Below are 26,592 nucleotides of genomic sequence, written 5' to 3' on the forward strand. Positions count from 1 at the left end.
ACCTGTCTGATCATTGTCTTCCTGTACACTACCCAACCTGCCTGATCGTTGTCTTCCTGTGCACTACCCAACCTATCTAATCGTTGTCTTCTTGTGCACTACCCAACCTGTCTGATTGTTGTCTTCCTGTGCACTGTTTAACCTGTCTGATCATTGTCTTCCTGTACACTACCCAACCTGCCTGATCGTTGTCTTCCTGTGCACTACCCAACCTATCTAATCGTTGTCTTCTTGTGCACTACCCAACCTGTCTGATTGTTGTCTTCCTGTGCACTGTTTAACCTGTCTGATCATTGTCTTCCTGTACACTACCCAACCTGCCTGATCGTTGTCTTCCTGTGCACTACCCAACCTCTCTGATCATAGTCTTCCTTTACTCTACCCAACCTGTCTGGTCATTGTCTTCCTGTGCACTACCGAACCTGTCTAATCATTGTTCTCCTGTGCACTACCCAACCTGTCTGATCATTGTTCTCCTGTGCACTACCCAGCCTGTCTGATCATTGTTCTCCTGTGCACTACCCAGCCTGTCTGTTCATTCTCTTTTTGTGCACTACCCAACCTGCCTGATAATTGTCTTCCTGTGCACTACCCAACCTGTCTAAACATCGTCTTCCTGTGCATTACCCAACCTGTCTGATTATTATCTTCTTGTGCATTGTTTATTTGACCTTATCTTTGTATATCTGTATACTTCCAGTTATGCCTGATCCTGGTCTTCCTGTACACTATAATAGATGAGCCAAGAAGTGGCATAACCACTAACAGTCTCAGATTCTGGGGGACTGTCCTGGGATCTTCACACAGTCTTGATGTCACGCAGATCTGGGTTGTGTCCCGCTTCTGGCCAGGTGCTGGAACATCTGTTTTAGCACCCAGCTTTTAGTGCCTTTACTACTTTGTTGGTGATCTCCTGCCCGACCAGGTACTATAGTCCTAGCAGTATGGGACATACAGGAGGGTAATCTGCTGCAGACCAGTGTGACCTGACTGGCACAAATACCTCTTTCTTCTTATTGTTTTGGTATGTTCCTCCTGTACACCTCCTGTATGCCTCCTGTGTAATTAACGTGTAGGAAGTGCATGTATTATGAAGCAGTAAAAAACTGAAACAAACAGCTAATCCAGTTTGAAAGTGTTTGAAAATGTTTATTTCACAGATTACTTACTGTACATAGTTTGACTTTATTGTCAATAAACTTACTGACACTTCCACTCATGCAGGAATAAAAATACATACACTGTACATCTCAACCTGTGCCACAATATATGTGACCTGTCCCTCACTCCGTGATGGTCATCAAGATGGTGGCTGCTTCCTCTCTTTAACACAGTGAGCTAATTTGGCTCTTACTGCACCCCCATTTACAGCATGTGTTGGACAAACCCAATGCCGCTTCCCTTCCCCTTCTCTCCACCGCCCTGAGGGAGTCATCCGATGATGGTGCTACCCCATGCCTTCCAACAGATGGTTCTCTCCAGCTCTGGGGGACTCCATAGTCCATGATGTCACCGTTGTGTGGGCGCAAGTTGTTTGCCCACTCGCTGAACACCTCTTCTTCTCCTGAGTCTACGTCGGTGGAACCAAGGTTCCCAAATATCTCTGTGAGGTCCCCTGGAATACAAAAAATACAATATGAGCTGCCACATGAATAGCTCAATGTCACATGCCATAAACACAGAAGTCATGTAGTCGGATGAGAAATGTTGAATTGAATCACCTGACATACAAATCATTGTTTTCCTGATAAAGGAGGACTCAGCTAAAACTTTTATATGAGTGAGAAAAATGCCAAATCTTTGTCAAGATGTAATGTTATTTCTGTCTTTCGGTAGGGGGAGTCCCTTTCTTGTGTTGTCACCTGGTCTCCAAAGATGACACTGCCATTAAAAAAAGCACCTTTTTTAGTGTTAGTAATAGTTAGAGCAGTGATAATCCACTTACGCATTATGTAGGCAGGTGCAGTCTACTTTCTCCACTGCAGATGGCGCTCAACCGCAGCAGCATTGCAGGGTGAGGGGAAGGCAAGGGAAACATAGTTTCCAGGGTCACTGGGGAAACTATCCGATTAAATGCTGCAGCCCCACACGACTCTAGCAGCCACTTTTGTGTCAGGCAGAGCCTATTTAAGGCCCTGGCTTCCAGGCTTGGGGTGTATTTCATGTATAGGTAGTGTAGGGACAGGTCATCCGTCTGGCAGGAGCAGTGATTAGCAGCAGGGAGAGTTTCCAGACGAGAAGTGAAAGGATAGGGACACGCCATCATGCTGGATACCTCCTCATTTGGGCTCAGATTGTCCAGGCCGCATTCCACCTCTCAAGGCAGACGCCATTGGCACATCTGAAACTTGTTCCACTACACACTGCTTTCATATGCTGTAAGTGTTCCAAGTCGGGTACCTTGTTGTGAATTACTGGATTCTGCATTATGTTCTGTTCTCTGTAACTGGACTCTGTGTGTTTACTGACGCCGCACCCTGCTTCACCTCCCTATACTTAGTCAGCGGGATATGTCCCTTTTTGTAACGGATGCAGAAGGAGGAGCAGGCACCATTATAGCACTGCTAGAACCAGCTCTGGCCCTGGTGCTGAAGTTTAATGGCGCCAACATTTCCGTGGCTGAGTGGGAGGAGAGACTTGAAAGTGCTGCATGCCTGTATCAGGTTCCCAGCTGACCGCAGAGCTGGCCATTACCTCATTCAGAGGATGATGCCTGCCAAGCTGTAATGGAACTCCCAGAATTCGTTTGGGCCACCCTAGAACAGTTTGTGACACTCCTAGAGGGCAGGTTCAGGGAGAATGTGACAATCCCAGAGTTGAGGCACAGATTCTTCATTCAAGGACAACAGGTTGCAGAGTCTCACTCATTGTCAGGGGCACTATAAAACCTCTGGGAACACCTGGAGAAGAGGGATGCATGCAGCTCTGCCAATATCATCAACTCTAATCACCTGTTGAGGGACCAGTTTGTGGTAGGACTAAAAGCTGGCCCAGTCAGGAGGACTCTACAGGAGCGAATCAGAGCACAACCCGCAATTTTTTCCATGATGTTGAGGTAGAAGCGGTTGCGTGGGAACAGGACGATGCAGAAGCAACTGTGGCAGTGACAAAAAGGTATGACCCAGCACACATGAAAGAGGAGACCCTAGCGCCCTTACCACTATCAGCCATATACATAGCGAACTCGTCCTGGATGTGGCCTCCCTAAAACAAGAATTGTCCTCACTCAAACAAGATTTGGTTTCTTTCCCGAAGGGTGAAAACCCATTATGGAGGGACCCAGAGGATGACCACAAGTACTGGCAGTGCAGCTGTTTTAGACATGTAAGCAAGAACTGTGGTCAGCTTGAGTTCAAAAGCTTACGCAGGCTGCTGTAAAACTAGTGGCTCCTGGAACAGAGGGAAGATCCCCGGGTCCCAGCAAACCAGAGTATATTGTCGCAAGTCCAGTGGTGGCTGCCCTTGTTAATGGACAAGAGGTTCCATGCCTGATTGACACAGGCTCAGAGGTCACTGTCATGGAGTATGATTTCTACGCCCAGCAGCTTGAGACACAAGACCAACTGGGCCCCCCTTGCTATCCCTCAAAGTGGCGAACAGTTGGCCAATTCTAGTTGAAGGAGTCACTTGGGTGAGGATCCAGACTGACAATCAAGTGGTGAACCAAGTAGGAGTGGTGGTGACTCGTGGCCCAGTAAGCTCAGCAGTGCCTATTTTCTTGGGCATTAACATGTTACAGAACCTGGACATTCCCCCGCTTCCTGGCCAAGTTTGAACTTTCTGGCCAGCATGCACAGGGCTGAAGTCTGTGAGCTATGTGGCTCAACGTGCTATGGGCCTGCAAAGCTCAACAGAAGGCGACAAGGAGACTAGTACTAGTAACTAGTAAGACCCCTTCACACAACGCCCAAGAAAAAACTACTCCTGGTGCCCCTCAAAGACGTAATCTGGTCTCTTCCCATCGGGGCTCACAAGAAACTTCATGGGACCACAGTAAAGGTGGAACCCTGCAAGGAAGCGGTGATGCCAGGGGAGTGGCTAGTGGAACGCACCTTGACTAAAGTTCACAAAGGAAAGGTCTTGGTGCAGCTCATCAACTTGGGGACAATTCCAGTTTTACTTCCCAACCATGCCATCCTGGCAGACCTGTACGAAGTGCCCCATCACTGCTCAACCTGGAGTAGAGACCATTTGTGTTGAACTACAAGCAGCCATGTCCTTGATGTCGATGAGCCACAATACAAATTGCTGCTGGAACAACTGAACATTCCTTTTTGGGACTACCCTCTAACACAGCAGAGATGGCTTCACCAACTACTTAAAAAGCAACTACTGGCTTTTGCTGCCAGCACAGAAGACTATGGCTGTACTGAAAAAGTTTTGAGTGGAGTCAGCGCCATGCCTCCCGTGAGGCTAGGTGAAGCAACAGATTCAGGGAGGCACCATTGTCGAGTGGTACTGTAGATGAAGTATCTATGTGCAACTAAGTGGTGTATAGGTGTTGTGCTGCTCTAGGCCTGATTCAACTCATGCACCCTCTAATTTAAATATGACTCACCCCTTCCTGTCAAGGGCAGACCCCTTTCTGTTTAAAAACCCGCCCTGTCATCTGTAAACTTGCGCTGCGGTGGTGTGCAGGCAGTGTGCACTGAAAAAAGTATTGCATGCAGTACTTTTTTCCAGTGCAGCAGCACGGATCACCGCATGGCAGCCATTAGAACATTATAAATGTGACAATTTATTAAAGTTTTTTTGCAAATAAAAAAAAATAAAAGTGCACTGCACTAGTATCAGTGCATCAACACTGCGCTGGTCCTGCTGGACCTCACCTCACCACACACGTTGCAATGCAGAGGCTGGTGTGAATGGACCCTAAGCTCCTGTGTTGAGAGGCTTTTGCTGGCTTCAAGTAGGTTTTCCATACCTATGCAAGTCTATTAGAATGCAAAATCTGCATGAAGCACAGGTAAATGCAGGTCAGAAGGAGGTCAAGTGTACCTGTCAATGAATTCTGAATGATCACTGAAACATCTCAAACTGATGTCAGAACAAATGCCAGTGCCAAGTGATAACAAAGGCACTTACAGTGGTGGAAGAGCTCATATTCACCTGCTCAAATACCCCTAAAAGACATCACATTGTGCCAGTAGATAGGGTTGGGCTTAATCCATATTTGTGGATCATTGGACACAGTGCTGTATTTCGGCCTAGGCTGACAAGGCCCAGGCCTAGGGCGGCACTTTGCAGAGGGGCAGCAAAAAAACTGCCCCCCTCCACCTAAGACTTCTTTGGCCACTGGTTGCTAGAGATGCCTCTCCCACCGCTCTCTCTCTCACCCCCCTCCTCTCTCTCAGCCCCTCTCTCTTTCTCTCTCAACCCCTCCTTTCTCATCCCCCCCTCTCTCTCTCTCTTACCCCCTCTCTCTCTCACCCCCTCTCTCTCTTACCCCCTCTCTCTCTCACCCCCCTCTCTCTCTCTCTCTCTCTCTATCACCCCCTCTCTCAACCCCCCCTCTCTCATCCCCCCTCGTTCTCTCATCCCCCCTCGTTCTCTCTCTCACCCCCTCTCTTTCTCTCTCTCTCTCACCCCCTCTCTTTCTCTCTCTCTCTCTCTCACCCCCCCTCTCTCTCTTATCCCCTCTCTCTCTCTCACCCCCCACTCTCTCTCTCTCATCCTCTCTCTCCCTTTTATCCCCCCTCCCTCTCTCACATCCGACTCCCTCTCTCTCTATCACCCCCTCTCTCAACCCCCCCTCTCTCATCCCCCCTCGTTCTCTCTCTCACCCCCTCTCTTTCTCTCTCTCTCACCCCCTCTCTTTCTCTCTCTCTCTCTCACCCCCCCTCTCTCTCTTATCCCCTCTCTCACCCCCCACTCTCTCTCTCTCTCTCTCATCCTCTCTCTCCCTTTTATCTTCCCTCCCTCTCTCACATCCGACTCTCTCTCCCCCCCTCTCTCTCACCCACTCTCTCTCTCCCTCCCCCTCTCTCTCATCCCCCCTTCCCTCACCCACCCCCTCTCTCTCTCACCCCCCCTCTCTCTCTCTCTCTCCCTTCCTCCCTCCCTCACCCACCCCCTCTCTCTCCCAACCTCTCTCACCCCCTCTTGTGAGATCTCAGGAGTTCATGCTGGGACTTGGAGTCCCTCAATTGAGGAGGGAGTCACATCTTTTAAAAAGGAAGGAGTGGGGAAAATTTACATAGGAGGGGGAAGTGGGGGGGGGGGGGGGGCGCCCAATTTTAGTCTTGCCTAGGGCAGCACAAAACCAAAATACACCACTGATTGGACATACAATGCTACAATGCTGATCTGACCACACAGGTACTGCTCTTGGCTGTCTGTGCCACTTATCCCAAGAGGAACACTGGGGATGGGACTGGGGATGAGGACCTGCCCAACTAATGTTCCATTTGATGGTGGTCATGTGACATTCACTACCAGATTCATAGTCAAAGAGTTTGGACTCAATCAGGCCAAAAATAACCCCAAAATATGTCAACACACAGACTTTTACCTGTGTATGTCTAATTACAATACATTTTGCTAAATAAAACAGGATTACCTGGCATAACGATGTTCCTATAGAGAAAAACCTATGACAAATCAGTAGGTTGGAAAAACCATGAGCAAACAAATCATAGGTTCCAGCTCTTCTTCTTATCCAGAAGACAAAAAAAGCCTGGTATTTTCATTACACCAACACCGGAGCTCTCTAGATTGAACCCTATCAATTCCAGGACAACAGGTAAGATTTATTAGCGCTCAAAGTATGACTCACAAGGAAATAATCCTGTAATCACTTTGTAAATCTCTTCAAAGTTATCAAGGAAGGAAACCACCTGAAATGCCCTCTTCAGAGTTGTCAGTGAGAGCATAGAAAAAAACCCTCTGCTGCCATACCTGGGGCCTTCCCTCATCTCTTCTCCACGCTATGGACACAGAGAGCCTTGGGAGGAAGTTACATTACATATAGTAAGTTCCTCCCATAGATGCCATGGAGGAGGGTAGGTGGTGGAGCATTAGGCTCCTAAGACCTTCTTCCAATGCCACACTTACTAGTATTTGCAGTCGCCAGTTGTATTAAGTGCAGCCGCTGGTCTGTCCAAATCTCAGGCCAGTCATTGGCCGATGCCTGGTATTATCATACCGGCAGCTGTGCGGCCCCTTTATGGGACCGCCAGACCAATTTGCCTCCCTCCCTGCCCCCTGGCCCAGTCCGCCCCATAAGATTGGCTCTTCACCAAAAGTGTAGCGCAAGCCGGCGGGGACTTTTTTTGTGCGGGAGCCGGGAGGAAGCAGTTTTCTTCATGCAAGGGGGCTGGCTTTTTTGCTGCCCACTTGCAAATTGCCACCCTAGGCCTGGGCCTTGTCGGCCTAGGCCAAGATATGACGTTGGTTCAACTTTGTAACACTTAGCATAGGCTCAATGTTAGTCTAGGTTCACACTAGTGTACCTGCATAATCATGCATTGTTTTTTTTTTTTTTTTTGTGGCACATTTTATGTTTATGGGGCCAAAAACTGACTATGCTGCACCAAACAAAGCAACTAAACCTTTTCAAAAATTACACTGCACCATGTTGCATTGGCCTAGGCGGAGAATTAGGCTTCTAAGACCTGCTGCCGGTTCCACACTTACTAGTAATGGTGACTGCCAGTTGTATTAAGTTCGGGCGCCGGTCTGTCCGAACGTCAGGCCAGTCATCGGCCGCCGGCCGCCATTATCATATCAGCAGCAGTGCAGCCGCTTTATGGGGGCGCCAGACCGATTTGCCTCCCTCCCTGCCCTCCAGTCCACTCCACCCCATAAAACTGGCACTTCACTAAAAGTATAGCGCAAGCCGGCAGGGACTATTTTCATTTTTTGTGCGTAGAGTAGCTTTTTTGCTGCCTACCCGCAAAGTGCCGCCCTAGGCCTGGGCCTTTTCAGCCTAGGCTGAAATATAGCGTTGGTGCAACTTCGTAACATTGAGCATGGGGAAAGCATAGGCTCAGCGTTAGTTATGTAGTTAGTTAGTTAGTTATTTAGTTAGTTAGTTAGTTAGCATTAGCATTATTCACACTATTGCTGCTGCATAATCATGCATTGTTTTTTTGTTTTTTTGTTTTTTTTTGTTTTGGCGCATTTTACGTTTGCATTTTATTTGTAGGAGGTTGTTAGGCACAAAACCCTGCCAAAAAACGCATGTACATTCATTTTTCATGCACTCCCATTGAAGTTCATGGGGCTAAAAACTGACTATGCTGCACCAAACAAAGCAACTAAACCTTTTCAAAAATTGCACTGCCCCATGTTGCATTGGTGTGAACCATAGAGAACAATGTGATAAAGATTTGGGGCCCACCCAAATGTTACCCAAAGGTGCTGCTCACCCCAAAATTATTACAACAAGGTGCTGCTCACCCCAAAACCAAAGAGTGCTCCCAAGGGCTTTCAGGCAGCAAAAAAGATCAAATTAAATAATTGAATTGGTATATAAAAAAAAAGTATTTTTATTGGTACAAAATTACATAAGATTCAAAAATCCTTATTTTGGAGTCACAATCATAAAACATTTTGGACTTGAAATTCAGTTAATCAAATTAAGATTAACCTGTGATAAGAAAGTGAGACCCATACTTACTTTACCGTATCTCATTGTATTCCCTTTAAAAAGAATCTCACAATAGATGCACATGTGCCTCTCACTCCTCCCCCCCCCCCCACCCCGTAGATGTGATTCCTTGTAGGCCTGAATGGGCCCAGGTGCATCTCCTTGCTGGGTGACCGTCTGGAAATTACATTGTTTGGGTGCCTTTTTTAGCATGCTCTGGCAATATATAACCCCTCACTAATTATGTCCTCACCTCCCTAAGGAAGATTTAAATTACCATAATCGAAACGCGTTGGGGCTCTTCTGAGCAACAACATTAAGTCTGAATTTTCATACATATTGGTAGTTGCCAGTTTAATAAGGACATCTAGAGGCAGTGCTGTATTTTGGCCTAGGCCAACAAGGCCCAGGCCTAGGGCGGCACTTTGCAGGGGGGTAGCAAAAAAGCTGCACCCCCCTCCACCTGAGACTCTATTGGCCACTGGTTGCTAGAGCCGCCTCTCTCACCCCCCTCTCTCTCTCACTCCCTCTCTCTTTCTATATCATGCTCCTCTCTCATCCCCCCTCTCTCATCCTTCCTCTCTCATCCCCCCTCTCTCTCTCTCTCACCCCTCTTCTCTCTCTCCCTCTCACCCCCTCTCTTTATATATCATCCCCCTCTCTCACCCCCCATCTCTCTCGCTCTCACTCTCATCCCCCCTCTCTCTCTCTCTGGCTCTCACTCTCATCCCCCCTCTCTCTCTCTCTCACCCCCCTCTCAACCCCCTCTCTCTCTCTTTCATCCCCCTTTCTCTCTCTCTCATCCCCCTCTCTCTCCCCTCTCTCTCTCTTCGATCCCCCCTCTCTTTCATCCCCCCCTCTCTCTCCCTCCTTCACCCACCCCCCCTCTCTCTCTTATCCCCCATCTCTCTCTCCCTCCTTCACTCACCCCCCTCTCTCTCTCCCTCACCCACCCCCGCTCTCTCTCCAACCCCCTCTCACCCCCCCCCCTCTCTTGAGATCTCAGGGGTTCAAGCTGGGACTTGTAGTCCTTCAATTTTGGAGGGAGTCACATCTGTTAACAGAGGAGTGGGGAAAATTTATATAGGAGGGGGGTGCCCAATTTTAGTCTTGCCTAGGGAAGCACAAAACCCAAATACACCACTGTCTAGAGGTTATGCACACCAGAGCTCATGGTGTAAAAGCTGCGTGGATTTTTGAATCTTTTGTAATTTTGTACCAATAAAAAATACTTTTTTATATACCCATGCAATGATTTAATTTGATCTTTTTTTGCTGCCTGAAAGTCCTTAGGAGTACTCTTTGGTTTTGTTAGAGAACAATGTGATTTCCATTGTCATGCATTGCCACATGACGGCATCCCACACTTGCTAAGCTCCCTGTCTTAGAGCTGCGCCAGTCACAAACGCACAGCCTCAGTTTTTTTCGATGGTTTCAAAATCGGCTGCCTCAGATGGCAATTAACCAGCTAGGCACGTTCCTGGGTGGAGTTACATGTAAATGGAAAGCACTGGTGCTAGAACGGTTAATAAAGAGCAATATTAGAATAAACCTGCATAAAGCAAGTACAGGAATTGTAATCGTTTCTGCATTTTCTTGACGTTGGTTTTTGTGGTTGTACTTATGCAGCTGAGATGACTAACACTAATACTGAGAGAACATCTCCCTGACGTAAAGTAGATGTAAATCCTCAGCTGGGTGACATTTAGTTTAGTAAAACACTGTGTATCAGAAACATTTGCTGGGCTTTTAAATGAAATTCTTGTTTTTACCTTTTTTTCATCTTTTAAAGCATATCAGTGCCACTAATCTCTTACATCCTCTTTGCAGTCACTTCCTGTCTATGCACAGTATCTCACAAAAGTGAGTACACCCCTCACATTTTTGTAAATATTTTATTATATCTTTTCATGTGACAACACTGAAGAAATGACACTTTGCTACAATGTAAAGTAGTGAGTGTACAGATTGTATAACAGTGTCAATTTACTGTCCCCTCAAAATAACTCAACACACAGCCATTAATGTCTAAACCGCTGATAACACAAGTGGGTACACCCTTAACTGGAAATGTCCAAATTGGGCCGAAAGTGTCAATATTTTGTGTGGCCACCATTATTTTCCAGCACTGCCTTAACCCTCCTGGGCATGGAGTTCACCAGAGCTTCACAGGTTGCCACTGGAGTCCTCTTCCACTCCTCCATGATGACATCACAGAGCTGGTGGATGTTAGAGACCTTGCGCTCCTCCACCTTCCATTTCAGGATGCCCCACAGATGCTCAGTAGGGTTTAGGTCTGGAGACATGCTTGGCCAGTCCATTACCTTTACCCTCAGCTTCTTTAGCAAGGCAGTGGTCGTCTTGGAGGTGTGTTTGGGGTCGTTATCATGTTGGAATACTGCCCTGCAGCCCAGTCTCTGAAGGGAGGGGATCATGCTCTGCTTCAGTATGTCACAGTACATGTTGGCATTCATGGTTCCCTCAATGAACTGTAGCTCCCCAGTGCCGGCAGCACTCATGCAGCCCCAGACCATGACACTCCCACCACCATGCTTGACTATAGGCAAGACACACTTGTCTTTATACTCCTCATCTGGTTGCTGCCACACACGCTTCACACCATCTGAACCAAATAAGTTTATCTTGGTCTCATCAGAGCACAGGACATGGTTCCAGTAATCCATGTCCTTAGTCTGCTTGTCTTCAGCAAACGGTTTGCGGGCTTTCTTGTGCATCATCTTTAGAAGAGGCTTCCTTCTGGGATGACAGCCATGCAGACCAATTTGATGCAGTGTGCGGCGTATGGTCTGAGCACAGACAGGCTGACCCCCCACCCCTTCAACCTCTGCAGCAATGCTGGCAGCACTCATATGTCTATTTCCCAAAGACAACCTGCATCGCATACTAGCTCATTATGAAATACTTACCTAAGAACAAAGTCTCGCAGTGCCGACCGCTCACCTGTCTCATGGGTGACATGTTCTGTCGCCCTTCTTCCGGGCTTGCGGCATCCGGCCATCTGATTGGCTGGAGCCGCGATAACGTCACCCCTGCGCATGCACGCGGGAGCCGACGGTCACGGCACGGGGCTCTGAAGGAACGGCACCAGCGATTATCCATTTGTTTTTCAGGTGACCCGGAGCGAGAAGATGGAGGTAAGTATAATTTTAGGGTGGAACTCCACTTTAAAGGGACAATTTTTTTCTTCTCTTTCTATTACAAGGGATGTTTACATTCCTTGTAATAAGAATAAAAGTGATCAAAAATAGTTTTTTAAAGGTACAGTGTAAAAATAAAAAGTAAAATAAAAAAAAATTTAAAGCACCCCGTCCCTCTGAGCTCGCGCGCAGAAGCGAACGCATATGCAAGTCGTGCCCACATATGTAAACAGTGTTCAAACCACACATGTGAGGTATCACCGCGATCCTTAGAGCGAGAACTATAATTCTAGCTCTAGAATGCCTCTGCAACTCTAAACTGGTAACCTGTATAAATTTCTAAAGCGTCACCTATGGAGAGTTTGTCGCCATTCCATGATCGTGTGCAATCTTAATCACTTTACGACTGCCTGCCGCAATTATACGTCGGTCGCTCTTCAGCGGGGAAGCTGATGCACGGGGCAGGCGGCTCCGATTGCCGTCTGACACCCGCGAATGTTCTCCGCTGAGAGAGAAGAACGGTCAGCTGTTGTAAACACAGCTGACCGTTCTTCTTCCTGGAATGATCAGAGTGCCTGTGATCCTTCTATATAGGATTACATGTCTCTATGGTCATTTCACAAGCCACGCCCCCCCCCCCCCCCCCCACAGTTAGAAACATGCCCCTAGGTACACATTTAACCCCTTGATCACCCACAATATTAACCCCTTCCCTGCCAGTGTCATTATTACAGTAACAGTGCATATTTTTAGCACTGATTACTGTAGTAATGTCACTGGTCCCCCCAAAAGTGTCAAAAATGTCAGTCAGGGGTCCGATCTGCCTGCCGCAATGTCGCAGTCCCGCAAAAAATCGCAGATCGCCGCCATTACTAGTAAAAAAAAAAAAACAATAAAAATTACATAAATCTTTCCCGTAGTTTGTAGACGCGATAACTTTTGCGCAAACCAATCAAAATACACTTATTGTGATTTTTTTTTTACCAAAAATATGTAGCAGAAAAAAAAATGGCCAAAAATGTTAAAAAATTTGGATTTCTAAATTTTGTTTTGGGAATGTTATATAGCAGAATGTGAAAAATATTGTTTTTTTCTTTCAGAATTGTCGCTCTTTTTTTGTTTATAAAAAATAAAAATCGCACAGGTGATCAAATACCACCAAAAGAAAGCTCTATTTGGGAGAAAAAAAGGACATCAATTTTATTTGGGTACCGTGCAATTGTCCATTAAAGTAACGCAGTGCCGAAATTGCAAAATATGGCCTGGTGATTAAGGGGGCATATTCTTCCGGTCCAGAAGTGGTTAAAGCATGACATGTTAGGTATCAATTTACTTAGCGTAATTTTATCTTTCACATTTTAAAAAAAAAATTTGGCTATCTATACTGTTTTTTTTTTTTTTAAATAAAAAAAAGTGTATTTTTTCTCCAAAAAAAGCGTTTGTAAGACCGATGCGCAAATACAGTGTGACCTAAAGTATTGCAATGATCTCTATTTTATTCTCTAGGGTCTCTGCTAAATAAATATATATAATATTTGGGGGTTCTAAGTAATTTTCTAACAAAAAATACTGATTTTTAACTTGTAAACAAGAAGTGTCAGAAATAGGCCTGGTCCTTAACCACTTGCCTACCGGGCACTTTCACCCCCTTCCTATCCAGGCCAATTTTCAGCTTTCAGTGCTCTCACGCTTTGAATGACAATTGCGCGGTAATGCTACACTGCACCCATATGAAATTTTTATCATTTTTTCCACACAAATAGAGCTTGGTGGTATTTAATCATCTCTGGGTTTTTTATTTCTTACAAAAAAAAAAGAAAAAAGACAGAACATTTTGAAAAAAAAAAAGTTTTTCTAATTTTCTGCGAGTAAATTTTGAAAATAAATAAATTTTTCTCCTTCACTGGTGTGCGCTGATGAGGCGGCACTGATAGGCTGCACTGATGGGCACTGATGAGGTGGCACTTATGGGCACTGATGAGGTGGCACTTATGGGCACTGATGAGGTGGCACTGATGAGGAGGTACTAATACGCCGCACTGATGGGCACTGATAGGCGGCACTGATGAGCACTGATAGGTGGCACTGCTGGGCACTGAGAGGTGGCACTGCTGGGCACTGAGAGGTGGCACTGCTGGGCACTGAGAGGCGGCACTGATGGGTGTATGTAAATATGAAGTGGTGGCGCTGCTTATAAAGTGCAAATAGGTATATATAAATATATAAAATGAAGAAAATAAAATGTAGAAACACAGATGTGATTGAGGAATAAAAATATAAATATAAATGGTGGATATGTAAATAATACCACAATATAGTGAAAATCCAACATAAAATGGTATTGGGAATGAGTTAATATGGAATATATGAAAAAATATAAAAAATATAAAAAATATAATAATAAAATGAAGTAAAATATATAACCACCAGAGTGCGTAGTATAAAGTGCAAAGTACTACAATATATATATCTCTTAGTATATACCTAAAATAATAATATCAGCATGTTGCAATAAAATGGTAAGAAAATAACTTGAAATAATAATACATAGACAATGGTATAATATAAAAAAGTGTGCAAAAAGTGCAACAATTAAATTGGGTGTGCGGGAAACTTTTCCAGAAAAAATGAATAAAGTGCGGGAAACTATTTTTACAAAGTGCAGCAAGAAGTGATGTGATCTAAATTCATGTGATAAATAGTCCGTATAATAATAAAGGTGCAAACAATATTATGGGCAAGCTCTATGTGCAAGGAAATATGAACTCCAAGGTAGAAATAAGAAATGGTATTAGATCAGATCGGCTGTTAGGATAGGTCCATATATAGATGGTTGTGCCCCGAGGAGTGGTGAATGGATAAGTATCCAGCGGTGACCCCCAAGGTGGGTGACTGGCGAGTGGCGGGGAAACCTCTAGTAGAAAAACCTACTCACCAGATGTACCCACCCCACACAGGGGTATAGGGCAGGTACTGTAGAAATATCCTGTTGGTCCTGGCTCTGGGTAGTGGTTCCCTTCCTGGGGGAGATGTAGTATAGGGTCCGCAGGGATATCCTAAAGTGAGATCCTATCCAATAGTAGGATATCCAACGATCCGTGGGGTGAACTGATATGGCCACTCAAAGGTATGTGGATGGAGGGATCATATAAATGGAAAAGAACTCGATAGTGTAATACCGTTTTTAAAGTTTATTCCTTCCAGCAGTAACATAAAAATGGGTACTCACATAGATATAATCAGTAAACAGCGAGGTAGTGGCGTCCCGGAACGCAATGCGTTCCAACTGGAGACCGGAACCGGAAGTGACGTGACGGCGCTGTACGCGTTTCGTCATGTGACGTCTTCTGCAGCGTGTCCGAGAAACTGTTTTTTTTTTTTTTAAATAAAAAAAAGTGTATTTTTTCTCCAAAAAAAGCGTTTGTAAGACCGATGCGCAAATACAGTGTGACCTAAAGTATTGCAATGATCTCTATTTTATTCTCTAGGGTCTCTGCTAAATAAATATATATAATATTTGGGGGTTCTAAGTAATTTTCTAACAAAAAATACTGATTTTTAACTTGTAAACAAGAAGTGTCAGAAATAGGCCTGGTCCTTAACCACTTGCCTACCGGGCACTTTCACCCCCTTCCTATCCAGGCCAATTTTCAGCTTTCAGTGCTCTCACGCTTTGAATGACAATTGCGCGGTAATGCTACACTGCACCCATATGAAATTTTTATCATTTTTTCCACACAAATAGAGCTTGGTGGTATTTAATCATCTCTGGGTTTTTTATTTCTTACAAAAAAAAAAGAAAAAAGACAGAACATTTTGAAAAAAAAAAAGTTTTTCTAATTTTCTGCGAGTAAATTTTGAAAATAAATAAATTTTTCTCCTTCACTGGTGTGCGCTGATGAGGCGGCACTGATAGGCTGCACTGATGGGCACTGATGAGGTGGCACTTATGGGCACTGATGAGGTGGCACTTATGGGCACTGATGAGGTGGCACTGATGAGGAGGTACTAATACGCCGCACTGATGGGCACTGATAGGCGGCACTGATGAGCACTGATAGGTGGCACTGCTGGGCACTGAGAGGTGGCACTGCTGGGCACTGAGAGGTGGCACTGCTGGGCACTGAGAGGCGGCACTGATGGGTGGCACTGATGGGCACTGAGAGGCAGCACTACTGGACACTGATGGGTGGCACTGATGGACACTGACGGGTGGCACTGATGGGCGGCACTGATGAGCACTGATGGGCAGCACCATCAGTGCCCACACTCAGTGCCCATAGTGCTGCCAGTCAGTGCTCATCTGTACCTAGATGAGCAGGCACTGATGGGCACTGACTGGCAGTACTATGGGCACTGATTGTGGGCACTGATGGGGGGCACTGATGGCGGGCACTGTGGGCACTGATGGTGGTCACTTAGTGTATTTTATTTACCTTGTGTAATCAGGGCACTGGTGATCAGAGCCCTGATTACATTCCTCTGTGTCCCCGAACGGCTGATCGGCTCTGCTCCTTCCACACATGTGTGAGGAAGGAGAGCTGGCGATGATCTCATATGTTTACATATATGTTCCAAGGGACACGGCCGACACAGATTTTCCCCGATGCGCGCTCGCGGGAGCGTGCGGGGAGCCTGTCTCTGGGAGGCCGTTTAAGGACGGCCTCCCGGAAATTCGAGTCCACGCTGTAGCCGTACTTCGGCTATAGCGCGGATCGGAAGAAGTTAAGTGGACATCACCTCACGAGATACAGCAGTTATAAACGGGAACTTTGTGAATTTCTCTATATGGTGATAAATTCCTATTACTGCATAACTATTTTATGTTTGCTTCTAAAGTTTTACCTGCAATGCTGTGGTGCCTCCATGGGCTCCAAGTTCTCTCCCTCCTTAGCAAATTTATATATGGGCTGGTGGGAGGAGAACTTTCTTTTTTCCCATAGCAGTCCATACATGATGCAGATTGAGTGGTATTGTCGTTTTATAGATGATCTTATCTTAGTTTGGAATGGTCCAGTTCATACTAATGATTGTTTTATGTGTTACCTTAATTCCAACCACTTGAATCTGGAGTTTACACACAATTTTCATCCTGTTGGGATCAGGGCCGGCCTTAGGTCATCAGGCGCCCTGTGCGAGCTAATCCCGTGGCGCCCCCCCCCCCCCCCGCGCATTTTCTTGCACCTTTTTTGCACTTTATTTGACTTTTCTTTTATATGATCACTAATAACTTAGCCCCCCTTACATCAGAGCCCACTTTACATCAGAGACCCCCCACACAAAGCCCCCCTTACATCAGACCCCCCCCTCCCCACGGAGCCCCCCACATCAGAGAGCCCCCCGCACATCAGAGACCTCCCACACAAAGCCCCCCTAACATCAGAGACCCCCTACACACACACACACACACACAAAGCCGCCCTAACATCAGAGACCCCCTACACACACCACACACACACACACAAAGCCCCCCTAACATCAGAGACCCCCTACACACACACACACAAAGCCCCCCTCACATCCTCACATCAGAGACCCCCCCACAAAAGCCCCCCTTACATCAGACCCCCCCTCCCCACGGAGCCCCCCACATCAGAGAGCCCCCCCTTACATCACAGACCCCCACACAAAGCCCCCCTCACACAGAGCCCCCCCCCCCACACATAGAGCCCCCCCTTACATCACAGACCCCCACACATAGCCCCCCTCACACAGAGCCCCCCCACACACACACATAGAGCCCCCCTTACATCACAGACCCCCCCCCTTACATTTTTTGAAGGAGAGAGATGTCACTTACTTTACGTTGTCTGCAGCTTTTTTTTTTCTTTAAACTTCCCGCCCACACATCCCCGGGAGTGTGGGTGGGCGGGCGGGAGGAGGAGAAGGGGCGGGGCGAGGAGGAGCTGACGATCTCTCCTCCCTCCCTGCACTGACGCCAGAGGAGAGATCGTCAGCTCCTCCTCGCCCCGCCCCTTCTCCTCCTCCCGCCCGCCCACACTCCCGGGGATGTGTGGGCAGGAAGTCATCGTGGATTCCGTGGAAGGATCGGAGGCTGAGCTGTGTGAGAGATACACAGCTCGCCTCACTGCAACAATAGGTGATCGAGGCACGGCTGCACAGCGGGAGGTAAGCGGCGGCCGCGGCCTGTGTTAACCCTGTCCAGGCCGCAGTCGCCGCTCACCTCCCGCTGTGCGGCCTGAATCGCCGGATCCTCTGCGAGCTGTGATGGCCGCACGGCGCCCTTGTTGCCCAAGGCGCCCTGTGCGGCCGCACATCTCGCACACCCCAAAGGCCGGCCCTGGTTGGGATTGAGTATTTGGATGTTACCTTATGGGGATATGTAAGGATGGAACAGTTTCCAGAAACACCTATAATAAACAATGTGCTAGCAATTCCTTGCTTCTGGCTTCAAGCTGTCATCCAACACATACCATTTGGGCATTGCTCGTGGGGGAGTTTCTTAGAGCCAGAAGGAATTGCCCCTTACAAAATGACTATATTATTATTATACAGGATTTATATAGCACCAACAGTTTGCGCAGCGCTTTACAATATGAGGAAAGACAATACAATTCAATAATGGAGAAATTAGAGGGCCCTGCTCGTTCGTTAGAGCTTACAATCTAGAAGGGGGGATGAGCTGATGGAGAAAATGGAAGTATAGTTGTTAGGTGTGGGTAGGATAGGCTTCTCTAAAGAGGAGGGTTTTCAGGGATCGTCTAAAAGCTAATAGAGTAGGGGGATAATCGGACAGATTGGGGTAAGGAGTTCCATAGTATTGGAGAGGCTCTGGAAAAGTCCTATATACTATATATGAGTGCAACATTGTTTCTGATCGATTTAGAGAACAGAAATATAGTGAACATCCCGTATTTATCGGCATATAACACACACTTTTTCCTCCTAAAAATGAAGGAAAAAGCAACAGTGCATGTTATACGCCGATCTATAAAAGAAAAAGGCCAGGAAGCAGCGCCATGAGCAGAAGGGGGCGGGCCGGGCCGAGGAGAAGGAAGGACGAGCTGTCATAGCAAGTCCTGCCTCCTCTGCCGAGACGTGTGACGTCTATCATAGGCGCCGCTACTTATGATAACAGTGATAGCTTGTTCTCCCTTCTCCTCGGCCCGGCCCGCCCCCTTCTGCTCTCGGCGCTGCTTCCCGGCCTTTTTTAAAATCGATTCAGGTAGTGTCAATGGCGCTTGTGAGGGTTCATATATGGACACTGCGCTGGCGAGGCTGCATATATGGACACTGCGATGGCGAGGCTGCATATATGGACACTGCCCTGGCAAGGCTGCATATATGGACACTGCCCTGGCAAGGCTGCATATATGGACACTGTGCTGATGAGGCTGCATATATGGACACTGCGCTGGCACGGCTGCATATATGGACACTGCGCTGGCACGGCTGCATATATGGGCACTGCGCTGGCGAGGCTGCATATATGGACACTGCACTGGCGAGGCTGCATATATGGACACTGCACTGGCGAGGCTGCATATATGGACACTGCGCTGGCTAGGCTGCATATATGGACACTGCGTTGGCGATGCTGCATATATGTACACTGTGCTGGCGAGGCTGCCTTGCTGGACACTGCGCTGGCGTGGCTGCATATATGGACACTGCGCTGGCGAGGCTGCATATATGGACACTGCGCTGGCGCAGTTGCATATATGGACACTGAGCTGGTGAGGCTGCATATATGGACACTGCGCTGGCGCGGCTGCATATATGGACACTGCGCTGGTGCGGCTGCATATATGGACACTGCGCTGGCGATGCTGCATATATGGACACTGCGCTGGCGAGGCTGCATATATGGACACTGTGCTTGCGAGGCTGCCTTGCTGGACACTGCGCTGGCGTGGCTGCATATATGGACACTGCGCTGGCGAGGCTGCATATATGGACACTGCGCTGGCGCAGTTGCATATATGGACACTGAGCTGGTGAGGCTGCATATATGGACACTGCGCTGGCGCGGCTGCATATATGGACACTGCGCTGGTGCGGCTGCATATATGGACACTGCGCTGGCGATGCTGCATATATGGACACTGCGCTGGCGAGGCTGCATATATGGACACTGTGCTGGCGAGGCTGCCTTGCTGGACACTGCGCTGGCGTGGCTGCATATATGGACACTGCGCTGGCGAGGCTGCATATATGGACACTGCGCTGGCGAGGCTGCATATATGGACACTGCGCTGGCGCAGTTGCATATATGGACACTGAGCTGGTGAGGCTGCATATATGGACACTGATGGCAAGGCTGCATATATGGACACTGCGATGGCGAGGCTGCATATATGGACACTGCGCTGGTGAGGATGCATATATGGAAACTGCGCTGGCGCAGTTGCATATATGGACACTGCGCTGGCGCAGTTGCATATATGGACACTGAGCTGGTGAGGCTGCATAAATGGACACTGATGGCGAGGCTGCATATATGGACACTGCAATGGCGAGGCTGCATATATGGACACTGCGCTGGTGAGGCTGCATATATGGACACTGGTGAGACATCATTTGATTAAAAAAAAAGTTCTGAGTTCAAAGCCATTTATTTTAAATGTAAGCTTTTTTCCTGAAATTTCTCTCCTAAAATTGAGGTGCATGTTATACGCCGATAAATACGGTAATTATTAGGGGCAGATGTTTAGCTGATGAGAGGGATCGTAATACCTTGATTGACAATGTCTCCGTCTCTGGAGATAGTAAACGGCCCCATTGTGGAGGGGAGCGTTCATTTTGTAATGACTTATTCTATACAGTATAATCAAGTTATTAAGGTTATTAAACGTTGCCTCTCCATTCTTTATGCAGATAAAACACTTTATGATATTTTATAACACGGGCTGCAATTTCTCCAGTAGAAAAGTTCCTACTTTGGGCACTTTTTCCTTCGCCCAGCCCTCATTTTTCTAGTTCATGGATAAGGGCGGTGGGTTCTTATCCCTGTGGATTTACTACATGTAAGCAATGTAAAAGACATAAGAAAAGCAGGAGGGTCACTTCCTTCTCTACAGGAAAGGCGTATTCCCTTAGAAGCTACAGGAATTGCAATTCTAAGATGGTTGTTTATGTTATAGAATGTTGCATCTGCCAAATGCAATACCTTGGGTGTACCATTTGCGAGTAAGAATATCGGAAAACACTAAAATGATACATTCAATGTAAAAGAGAAAAATATTTCCAATGTGTCAAAATATTTTAGAATGATACATAGAGGGAATTTTGAATGTTTTTCTTTCTTTGGTTTAGAACAGGTTAAAAGACCAAGTATAGGAAGTTATATATACTGCATTTTGCTCCAACGTGAGGTTTGATGGATACACAAGCCCAATACTAGAACGCCATGTGGAATGAATAGCAGAATGAATATGAATCTTTTTTTTAAAAGGATTAATATACAGTTGGCATTAAAATTGTTAATGTCATTCAGTTTCCACGGTGTATAGATTAGTGATCGACCAATATCGTTTGTTTATTGCCGATACCGATATTTTGGTCATCACATATCGGTATCGGCTGATATTGGCTGATATTTTCGTACATTAAAAAAAAAAATGGTTGCCCAGGTCTATCAGTGAGACGGGAGACCCGGGCGAGCCGCGAAAGGTGGCGGGAGGGGGGATTTCCCCTCCCTCTCCTTGTAATGACAACCAAGCGGCTCATTATTTTTTTGACAGGTACTCTTGTGGAGGGATCTGGGGGTCTAAAAGACCCCAACCCCCTCCTCTGCACTTAAAAGCATTCAAAACGCCAAGTTTGGCTGTTTTGAATGCTGTAATTTTTTGAATTTGGCGCCGAGTACCCGGAAGTGATGTCATGACATCACTTCGGGTTTTTACATGGAGACCCGATTAGAGCCAAATGCGGCTTTGATTGGGACTTCTCTTCGGCGGCCATGCAGGATGATTGCCCAGGTCTCCCGGTGGGACGGGAGACCCGGGCGAGCCGTGGAAGGTGGCAGGGGGGGGACGGGACATGCCCTCCTGCTCCTTGTGATGACAGCCGAGCGGCTTCTCATTACAAGACAACCAACCATTGGCTATGGACGCCGGTACCTCTAGCTGCAGGCATCACTCCGGTACATGCACTTTCCTGAAAATATCGGCAATATCGGTAACCTCAGGGGCCGATTCCGATATATCAGGGAAAGTGCATATCGGCCCTCGATATATATCGACTTTGCCGATAATCGGTCGATCTCTAGTATAGATCTCTTTTTAGACTAGCCTGATCATCCTCTTGTGTTTCCAATTTACTACAAATTTATTTAACCCCTTCAGCCCCGGAAGATTTTGCCCCCTTAATGACCAGGCCAATTTTTGCGATTCAGCACTGAGTTACTTTACCAGACAATTGCGCGGTCGTGCAACAATGTACCCTATTAAAATTGATGTCCTTTTTTTTCCACAAAATAGAGCTTTCTTTTGGTGGTATTTGATCACCTGTGAAATTTTTATTTTTTGCGCTATAAACAAAAATAGCGACAATTTTGAAAAAAAAAACAATATTTTTCACATTCTTTTATATGAAATTCTCAAAAAAAAATGTAAAAATCAAAATTTTTTAACATCTTAGGCCAATTTGTTTTCTGCTACATATGATAAAAAAAAATCGCAATAAGCGTATTTTGATTGGTTTGCGCAAAAGTTATTGCGTTTACTAACTACGGCAAAGATTTATGTCATTTTTGTTGTTTTGTTTTTTTTACTAGTAATGGTGGCGATCTGCGATTTTTTTTGCAGGACTGCGACATTGCGGTGGACAGATCAGACACCTGACTGACATTTTTTACACTTTTGGGGGTACCAGTGACATTACTACAGTAATCCGTGCTAAAAATACAGTAATCAGTGCTAAAAATATACACTAACTGTAATAATGACACTGTCAGGGAAAGGGTTAACAGTATTGGTGATCAAGGGGTTAAATGGGGCTCTAGGGGCGTGATTCTAACTGTGGGGGTCGTGGGTGGCTTGTGAAGTCATCACAGAGACATGTGATCCTATATAACAGGATCACATGACGTCTGTGATCACTTCAGGGAGAAGTACGGACGGCTGTGTTTACATCAGCCGTCCGTCCTTCTCTGTCAGCGGAGGGAGATCGCCGGTGTCAGGCGGCCATCGGAGCCGCCTGACACCCACACTGGCTTCCCCGCTGACACGCTCGCCCCCACCTCCTCCCAGGCGAGCACCGCACATGTACGGGGTTTTGCCTGGGAGAGCCGACCTGCTGCAGTACATCTGCGGCGGCTGGTCGGCAAGCGGTTAAGAGTGTACCGCCCCTAATTGATAGGAGTTGTGTATCTTTATATAAGTTTGATTTTATTTGTATATGCTATGAGTAAGGCTACGGCCGAAACTTATTTTGATGTTATTATTTGCTGCAAGTGCATAAATACATTTTCATTCGTGTGCCGGCTTTTTGACCTATGGAAATTTATTATGTTGCAGCGTACCAATTCTTAGGCTACATGTACTCTGGCCGCCCTCAAACGTAATTTTCCTGGCAGCAGAAAAATGCTTAACGTGGCAAACAAAGCATGTTTTTGCCACGTTTGCGGTTTTTTTTTTTTGCCAAAATGTTCCTTTACTGAACGGGATTCTTCTGCGTCCAGGAGAGGGAGGTTTAACTGTCCCTAAAATCTGCTACTCCTAAACTCTGATAAAAGCCTATGTGTACATGGACACAGGCTTTTATTGAGTTGAGTTCAGAGGCTTTGGCAAAAAAAAAAATGCCAAAAGCTCCTAAACTCACATTTAGGAGCTGCAGTGTACATGAGGCCTAGATGTGATGTCTGCATTAGTTTTCTTTCATAGGCTTTGTTTCCTTTACTTTCACCTGGTGATCAAGTCAGTAATTCTGTTGTTTTTCAACAGAACAAGCTAACCTGCAAATGTATCAGTTATAGAAATGAGACAAACCATTTGCTTACAAAAATCAATAATTATTTATTTATGTAAAATCTTTTTTTCAAAAGAAAAAAAACAGTTTGCTGTAGCTTTTACATTTTTGCTGGTATTTGGCTTCAATTGATGCTAGTCCATCTAACAACCCCCCCCCCCCCCCCAGACTGACACTGCTGCTGTCCAAAGCCAAAGGTGCCCCCTGTGCTCCTTCATCCAGAGCGGAGGCATTCTAATACAGAAGGTGTGTTACTGGCCAGATCACCAGGTGAAAACAGAGGGAAAAAAGTTTAAAAAGAAAACAAATACAGCAACCACATCTACTGATTGGTAAGCTGCAGTATATTACATTTTTGGTTTTAATACTACTTTAAAATGGACCTGTTAGAAGCCCACTAGAGGGTCTGTTTGGAAAGTAGAGAATGTGACTTTTAGCATACTTGGTGGAGAATCTGCCCAGTTCATGTGTTTTAAGGCCCCTTTCACACAGGGTGGACTGCGGCTGCGATCCACTGGCTCAGCAGGGGATCTATCCACTGATCCCTGTTGAGCAGGCTGATGACAGATCCATGTCCGCTCCACTTATGCAGAGCGGACACGGGCACAGATCATTCTCCTATATGGGCGGCTGGAAGTAAAAGGAACGCCTGTCAGTTTGCACCCGACTGTCATCCGATCCGCTGGATGGAGGAGGAACGAACGAATTATCGAATCAGATGTAGGTGGGTAAAAACGGACACATGTCCATTTACACCAGCTATATCCAAACTATGGCCCTCCAGCTGTTCAGGAACTACAAATCCCATCATGCCTATTTATGTCTGTGAAAGTCAGAGATTTACAATGCCTCATGGGAATGGTAGTTCCTGAACAGCTGGATGGCCATAGTTTGGACACCCCTGGTTTACACTCACTGCTCCATCCATAGAGAGGAATGGAGGCTCCAATCAGGTCCGCCTGAAAAACAAACACACGGATCTGATCGTAAAGTCTATGTGAAAGGGGCCAACATGGCAGTGAATGATTCTCCACCAGAGAATGTCTCGTGAATGTCACATTCTCTGCTTTCTATATAGATACTACAGTGGGGTTCTTACAGGCTTTATAAGTCTCCTGAAGAAGCCACAGTTCTGGTGAAACATGTTGAGCGGAAACCTTTGTACAAGAACCGTATGAATTTGACATGTTGGTTTTTAACAATATCTGATTTTAACCAATGAATATATGAAATAATACATTTAGACATATTGTTCTACTTTGTCTTAAAGCACCTAAAAAATATTTTCAAAAAAATCTTACAGGTGACCTTTCTTACAGGTTACAGGTGACTTTTAGAGCCCATTCAGACTAGCGTGACACAACTTTGGGGGGCGACCTGTGAAGTCACGTGCACCGCTGTGCACCGCGACTTCGGTGCCACTTGCAGAGACTTCACATAATGGAAGTCTATGCAAGTCGCTCCGAGGTCACCCCAAAGTAGTACAGGACCCTTTTTCTAAGTCGGAGCGACTTGTGTCGCTCCTATTAGAACAGGTCCTGTGCTAATCAATGGACTGCGACCGAGCACGACTTGTCATGCTGACAAGTCGCCTGACAAGTCGCACTAATGTGAATGGGCTCTTAAGGTTTGTTATAGCACTAGAATGCTCTAATGATAATATTGGATAAAATACGATCTGCCTACCATTTATAGAACCCATAATTGGGTACAGCTGTGCGTGGTGGCCAATCAGCATCTAACTTCAGCTTGTTCAATTAAGCTTTGAAAAAAGAAAACTAGAATCTGATTGGTTTCTATGCAGAGCTGCACCAGTTTTGCACCCTCCAGTTTTAGTAAATCAACCCCAATGTGTCTAAGTGAAAGTCAATCTGTTTAGCTTCCCCGCAAGACATGTCTTTGCCAAAACTAGCTCTAGAGTTAAAAAAGGCATCTAAAGTTTTTGAGTCATTTTACCTTGTGCCAGACATTAAAAAAAAAAAAAAACAACTAAATTTTGGGTGAAAGTTGATGAATTCAATATTGTACAATATGACATATTAGAGGTAAAATGATACTTACCCGCCTGCAGGGCTTCATTTCTCCTCCAGCGGGACCCTCCGCACGTAAAGATGACAGCCCGTATGAATTCTCTGCCGCACAGCTTCACTCCGAAAGCAGGAACCCGGACGTTGGCGTGGGCTCCACCGTGCCAAGCCAGCAGCCAAAGGATCATCAGTAGAGCTGGCATCAGGCGCTGCATGCTTGCTGGACTCTGCCTGGAGCACACAGGTGGCTGGAGAAAGACTAAGCACCATCTGCTCCTGACCACCTTCTTATAGGCAGGCAATGTGGACCTGAGGTACGAGATAAGGACCCTCGCTCGCCACCACCCCCTCCCCAGACCAGCCCTGAGAACAGAGATAACCTTTCAAAAGGATAATTAAGCGAGAATTATTCAAGGCTCGTCAGTGGCAGCAATCACCCTGACACATCCAGAAAATCACTTTCACCAACTGATGCACAAGAGGCCGCAACTCAGCCGGACGGCACTGGAGGTGGCACAGGGAAGGGGGGGCGAGATTACAATGGAGTTGCTTACGCTAACATGGTATGATATACAAGTTATTTTTAATAATAAATTACTTTCTAGCTTCTGCATCTATAAGATTTAATTGATGCATTAAAGATGATTTAAAGTAGAAGTCCACCCTAACATTGAAATCCCTGCATCTACAGACATCCACTCCCTACCACTAACCTATCTAGCCCTGTAAAGAAGAAATCAGTATAAGTATCTTTTTTTAGGCTGATCCCAGGTGGAGCTGTCAGCCGCAGCTTCGCTGTGTAGGCGGGTCCAGAAGGCACACAGCTGACAATGGAAGCCCCATAGTAAGTCTATGGGTGACGTCACTTCCCATTAATTTCACAGCC

The 26,592-nt window shown here is 46.3% G+C and overlaps 1 protein-coding gene across 1 annotated transcript; it reads right to left on the bottom strand.

Annotated features, from left to right (window-relative positions):
- Positions 1-1,123: 1,123 nt before the first annotated feature.
- On the bottom strand, positions 1,124-25,986 carry RLN3 (relaxin 3). The gene is made up of 2 exons (XM_082257016.1): positions 25,741-25,986; positions 1,124-1,615 (listed from the first exon to the last, which is right to left on the bottom strand). Exons 1-2 carry the CDS (start codon positions 25,919-25,921, stop codon positions 1,326-1,328), a joined length of 471 nt encoding a protein of 156 aa, XP_082113142.1. The 5' UTR covers positions 25,922-25,986; the 3' UTR covers positions 1,124-1,325.
- Positions 25,987-26,592: the final 606 nt, after the last annotated feature.

Source organism: Pelophylax lessonae, assembly GCF_965119305.1.
Source record: "Pelophylax lessonae genome assembly, chromosome: 4".
NCBI classification, from domain to species: Eukaryota; Metazoa; Chordata; class Amphibia; order Anura; family Ranidae; genus Pelophylax; species Pelophylax lessonae.